The 6,663-nt window shown below is 46.7% G+C and overlaps 1 protein-coding gene across 1 annotated transcript; it reads right to left on the bottom strand.

Annotated features, from left to right (window-relative positions):
- Positions 1 to 3,825: 3,825 nt before the first annotated feature.
- Positions 3,826 to 5,103, bottom strand: LOC117386402 (alpha-2 adrenergic receptor-like). The gene has a single exon (XM_033983758.1). The coding sequence runs from the start codon at positions 5,101 to 5,103 to the stop codon at positions 3,826 to 3,828; it is 1,278 nt and encodes a 425-aa protein (XP_033839649.1).
- Positions 5,104 to 6,663: the final 1,560 nt, after the last annotated feature.

Here is a 6,663-nt window from a genome sequence, read left to right as displayed (position 1 = left end):
GAAAAGTCCATTTTGCTGAATCGCTCTGATTTAATTTTGTCGGTTAATAATAATAATGATCCACAGAGTCCTTGGTTTGTTGTTGCCTCATATTTTTATACATTTTATTTATTTTCTCTTTGGTTTTTCCGTCTACGTCTCGCTCGTCCAGTGGCTCATGGGCCTCGGTGAAAGACCAGGAGAGTTTTTCCACATTAGTCGTAATTGGACGAATCTCAGCCTGGGCACAGTGTAATATCTGTTCACCTTTAAACACAAACGCACCACTATTGATTCTGAAAAGCCTGAATAATGTCGTGTTTGTTTAGAGCCGAGGCTTCAGCTGCCGCCAAACGCCAGTCCACAGACGTGACCTTACTCGACCTGCAGCATGAGCTCAGTTTGTCCTTCGAAAACAACCTCACGTGTTCTGGAGGTCACTTCTTCCAAAACTTTTGAGCTTTAAAACGCTTTACATGAAGGAACGACTCATTTTCTTGTCTCCGTGGTGATCCTGTTGCTTTGCCTGGGCTCACCTCTCCACAGATGCGACTGTAACGTGGCTTCGGGGTGTCACTTACTGATTGAGAGCGGGATTCGAACCACCAGCCTTCAGATCAGTTTGTTTTAGTTTAAAATTTGACCAGAACAGGAGGAGAAATGACGTTTAGTGATGCTTTTTAAAGGTGTATGATGTAACTTTTCTTATCGGGGAGAGCCAGTGTCCTGCTGGTGTCCATGGAAATGCTGGAATGTTCCGTAATACGCCATTAAACTGATCTATCTTGCATTTACTCAGTTACAGATGCTCAAAAACATGCATCTCTGACATGTGACTTGTGCTGGTGGCGTCATGTGCTTGTCTCCATGGAGATAAATACATTTACTGTCATACTGTGGAACATTTCAGTCAGACTCTTGTGAGGTTTAAGTCATGTCATAATGTTGTTAGTGCGTCGAAAACAGACCTGGAGTTGTGTTTTGTTTCATTCACACATGTTTGAGTCACACTTTATTATTAGTCTGTAACATCTCCAAAGTTCAAAATGCTCCGTTCCACCTTGTGATGTCATCAAGTGGTAGTTTGTCAAGTGAACAGCTCCTTTTACCTTTAGTTCAGTCAAGATTGGCAAAAAATGATCCAAATGATTCTAGTGAAGGTGTGTGGAGTTTAAAAACACAGTGGAGCACTTCCTGTATCACCACATGATGACATCACAAGGTGGAACAGAGTGTTTTCAGTTTGACAGAAGAACTCGTCCTCCGCCTTGTGACTTAGTACTTTCAAAATGGAGTAAACGTAAAAGTACTGGTATTACATTATGTATATATTACACATACACACATATACACACACAAAACACACACACATATATATATATACATACACACACATACACACACAAAACACACACACATACACACATACACCCATATACAGACATACACACACACTCACACATACACACACTCACACATATACACACACACCCCTACACACATGTACACACACACATATATACACACATACACATATAGACACACCCCTACACACACACACACATACACACACACACCCCTACACATATATACACACACATGTACACACACCTACACACATGTACACACACACACACACTTTGTTGACACTTGTTTGTTTAAACTCAGAGCATCATTTGGACCTGGAGCTTTTCTCATGTTTATTTTTCCCGAGTGTAAAACACATGAGTCGTTTTGTTTTGTGAATCGAGTTTGTGCGAGGCTCCGCCCACAGGAAACACGAGGACGATTAGATTATGAGGCGAACGAGGTGGACATCAGATCCACTGTTTAAAGGTCACACACATCCAAACAACTGGTGTTTTACCTCATCAGCTTCACTCTGCACAACCACAACACAACAGCATCTGCACGACAAAAACACACACACTACACACTACTCTCACCTCACAGAAAGACACTATTTTACACCAGATGCCCTCCCGAAATCAAGCATCTACACAGGTTTAAAGTGCGCTCTTATACACACAACATAAACCCAAACTAAACACAGACTATGGACTAAACCAGGACTAGAACAGAACCAAACCAAGTCTACATCAGGATTTAAACAGCGGCTCATGTTAACACACTCTGTTCCACCTTGTGATGTCATCATGTGGTGATACAGGAAGTGCTCCACTGTTTTTTTTTAAACTCCACACACCTTCATTTCTAGAATCATTGGGATCATTTACGCTCTGGAATTGCAGATTTCTACTGAACTAAAGGTAAAAGGAACTTTAAAACTACCACTTGATGACATCACAAGGTGGAACGGAGCATTTTGAGCTTTGGAGATGTTACAGACTAATAATAAAGTGTGAATGAAACAAAACACAACTCCAGGTCTGTTCATGCGTCTCATTCAAAGTGCACACAGTGTGAACAGACGAACGCTGGAAACAAACGCCTCTACTGAACTTTTTCCAAACCAAAAGTTTATTGGAGGAACATTGGCCCTTTATCATAGTTTAAGGTGCAGACAGTGAACAGGCAGTGGTGAGTCAGTCTATTGTGTAACATAAGAACAGACCCAGACTTTTCTCCAAAAAACACACAAAAAAAACATCATGAGATCAGCAGAATCTAAACCTCCACCATCGTTTACTCCACAGCAGCTCCACCCACACAATGGACTGGACCATTCAAGGTGCAGCTGCTCAAACCTTTTATTTGGACACGTTAACTGCACTAGTGTGTGTGTGTGTCTGTGTGTGTGGGGGTGTGTCTGTGTGTGTGTGTGTGTCTGTGTGTCTGTGTGTGTGGCTTTTATTAGTGTTTATTATGTTTATTTTAGGTTGAAAAGTCAATGTCATGAGGAGGGGTCAGTGATGAATCTACACGTGTGGTGTTGTGTTGTTGTGGTGTTGTGGTGTGTTGTTGTGGTGTTGTGTTGTTGTGGTGTTGTGTTGTTGTGGTGTGTTGTTGTGGTGTTGTGGTGTTGTGTTGTTGTGGTGTTGTGTTGTTGTGGTGTTGTGTTGTTGTGGTGTTGTGGTGTGTTGTTGTGGTGTTGTGGTGTTGTGTTGTTGTGGTGTTGTGTTATTGTGGTGTTGTGTTGTGTTGGTGTTGTGGTGTTGTGTTGTTGTGGTGTTGTGTTGTTGTGTTGTTGTGTTGTTGTTGTGGTGTTGTGTTGTTGTGGTGTTGTGTTGTTGTGGTGTTGTTGTGTTGTTGTGGTGTTGTGTTGTTGTGTTGCTTTTGTGTGAATGTGGCATCATTTTTGGAAACAGATGTCGCCAAAACAGTAAAAATGAGTTGTGTCATATTTATCCAGAGCCTTCTCTCAGTGCATTGTGGGTGGAGTTTGTCAGTTTGTTCTTTTCTTTTTGGTGAATATCTCATGTCTGTTTCACATCCAGCTGAAGCTGAAGCTGAAGCTGAAGTCGCTGCCCCTGATGTTTCACATGTATCGATACAAAAACACATTTCTGGCGTGTTACACAGTTCCATGACAGAGTGTTTGTGCTGTGCAAATGAAAAACAACACACAGCACAGAAGGAGCCACTTGTGTGTGATCAGAGCGCTCATATAAACACACATCACACACGTGTGTGTCCAGAGCTGTGGGGTCAGGGGGGGCTTGTCCTGTGGTATTGGCCCCGGGGCCCGGAGCAGACGGACGCGGCCGTGGTCCGGAGTTTGATCAATGGGCCGACACAGGAATCATTAAGGAAGAAATAACAAGTGTGCGGCTCATGAATCTGGAGCAGAGCCAATCAGAGCCTCCATCACCAAACACAGACTCAAGGACGAGACGCCGCGTCACACACACACCAAACCTGTGGAGCACACGGCCCACGGCACAGTTAGAACGATTTTTTGCACGACTTGCAGAGGATTTTGTGGAAAGCGTGTCTGAAGTCTCTGTTGAAGATGGTGTAGATGGCAGGATTCAGGGAGCTGTTACAGTAGCCAATCCAAAAGAAGAATTTAAACAGAGGATCGGGGATTTTACACGAGTCTCTGCAGACCCCGTACAAACTGTAACTAAAGAAAAAGGGAAACCAGCACAACACAAACACCCCCATGACCACGGCCAGGACGAACGTGAACCTCTTCTCCCGGGCCTGGTGCACTTTCTTCTGCGCCACTGAGCTCCTGCGGCGCTTCCTGCGGGACATGAACAGGTCCATGGACTTGTTGCTGACCCTGGAGATGCGCGCGCACTGTTTGGACACAGAGTTCTGTCTCGCGCTCTTTATGGCGCTGGGCTCCAGCGGGGGGACGTGGTGACCTTTGCCCTCTGACGAGGAGCTTTCCTCCAGCTCCGCGTCCTCGGTGTGCGGCCCCGCGGTCACCGTGCGCTGGCTGGGGGTGGGGGGACAGTGGCAGTGTCCGTTCTCGCCCCTCTCGCCTTTGCTCAGTCCGTTCTCGGTCTGCGTGACCCCGTCGGGCCTCGGCTTCTTCCCGGACAGGCTCCGGGTCCTGGTTTTGGCCACTTGATAGATCCGCACATAGACCAGGATCATGATGAGGCAGGGCGCGAAGAAGGACGCGGTGCTGGAGGACAGGATGTACCACGTGTCGTCGTTGAGCTCACACTGAGGCTGGGACGCGTCGCTGTCTCCGTCCATAGAAATGAGCGGCGGGGACGAGATGAAGGCGGAGATGAGCCACACGATCACGATGATGCACTTTACGCGCCGCGGAGTCCGCTTCAGGTTGTACTCCACCGCCTGCGTCACGGACCAGTACCGGTCCAGGCTGATGGCGCACAGGTGCACGATGGACGACGTGCAAAACAACACGTCCAGAGCGAGATAAATCCCGCACCAAACTTTCCCGAAATACCAGTAGCCCATGAGCTCGTTGGCCAGAGAGAAGGGCATGACCAGTGTGGCCACCAGGATGTCCGCCGTGGCCAGAGACACCAGAAACAGGTTCTGTGGAGCTTTGAGCGCGCGGCTCGTCAGCACCGCGATCACCACCAGAATATTTCCAACAACCGTAAAGAGAATGAGGAAACTCACGAGCCCGGCGATGCTGGCGATGGACGCGGAGGAGTATCCACTGTCCTGGCCCCACGTCCCGTTCAGCTGGACCACGGAGAACGCGTCCATCCCGCTCCCGTTCAGTGAGTCCATCCTGGAGGCTCCGGGTCACGTCCAGACCTGAGGCAGAGTCCCGCAGTGCGCCGCGTGTTGGAGCGGCTGAACCCGGGCACACGGCGCATCGCGCGCGCCAGAGCTGCTGTCCACCGCCTCAGCCTCGTGCGCTCTGGCTCCAAATGATGCTCCATGTGTCGATCTCATCCACGAGCCCCGCGCGGCCCCGCCCCCGCCTCTCACCACATTACTGCACTCCAGTGTCTCAACTCTACATTTCAGATAAGATTATTACTCTGTGAATTATGGGTAAAGAAAGAGCCGCTTTTTCAGCAAAGTGACAATGTGAGGCGCACGAGCCGCTGAGCATGACGTGAAATAATCAAAGGCCTGAGGCTGTAGAGAAGTTTATATTCTCCTGTAGATGTTCCTGCATATTCCTCTGTAGTTGTAGATGTTCCTGTATGTTCCTCTGTAGATGTTCCTGTATATTCCTCTGTAGATGTAGATGTTCCTGTATATTCCTCTGTAGATGTTCCTGTATATTCCTCTGTAGATGTAGATGTTCCTGTATATTCCTCTGTAGATGTTCCTGTATATTCCTCTGTAGATGTTCCTGTATATTCCTCTGTAGATGTAGATGTTCCTGTATATTCCTCTGTAGATGTAGATGTTCCTGTATATTCCTCTGTAGATGTTCCTGTATATTCCTCTGTAGATGTAGATGTTCCTGTATATTCCTCTGTAGATGTAGATGTTCCTGTATATTCCTCTGTAGATGTAGATGTTCTTGTATATTCCTCTGTAGATGTAGATGTTCCTGTATATTCCTCTGTACTTGTGTTGTATCTGTGCATGTTTTGAACAAAGCCTCACACGTCGCAGGGTCACGTGATGTTTCTGAGACTTTTAGTGTATGTTCCTTTCCTCTTGGGTGACTCAGGGAAAGTGTGTGGGATTTAGGAGCTAAGCCGCAGCTCTCCAGACGCCTCGGTGTAAATGTGCGCAGTGCAGTCTGGGAGGATTTTACGCCGTGTGGATTTGAGGTGTAATTCCCATCTGCGTCCTCCGGTTCACGTGGGACCCGGGTTCCTGGAGGAAAGCTCCATTAATCACAGCGAACACTAAAAACACTTTTGTCTTTCATTTTCAAAGATGGATGAAAGAGCAGAGATGTAATGGGGCCTTTAAATAACAGCATTTGTCACAATCCTGTGTCTGGGGACTGGAATATGAGATTAAAGCACATCATCGCTCATTATTACAGCGATTGTTTACAATGGAGCAGTGCAGCCTTCTGTTTTTTCAATCGCTTTGTCGTTTGTCTTGAGATTACGACATTAATGTTTAAACTTTGGTCCACGCTAATAAATGGTAAACCACAGAACGCCACGACAACAACAGGGTCATCATGAGGGTCAAGTGACCAGTGTGGAGGGTCACCTGGACATTTTTCTGTTCTATCTCAGCAGATGTGAGGACCTCGTGAGGACCTCGTGAGGATCTCGTGAGGCAGGTTTATTTGTAGAACACAATTAGCTCACAGTGTAATTGAAAGTGTTTTACAAAAGGAGAAGCTGCAGTTAAAGCACAGAACAA

Source organism: Periophthalmus magnuspinnatus, chromosome 18 (assembly GCF_009829125.3).
Source record: "Periophthalmus magnuspinnatus isolate fPerMag1 chromosome 18, fPerMag1.2.pri, whole genome shotgun sequence".
Lineage (NCBI taxonomy): Eukaryota > Metazoa > Chordata > Actinopteri > Gobiiformes > Gobiidae > Periophthalmus > Periophthalmus magnuspinnatus.
This window is presented reverse-complemented; position numbering and strand designations above follow the sequence as displayed.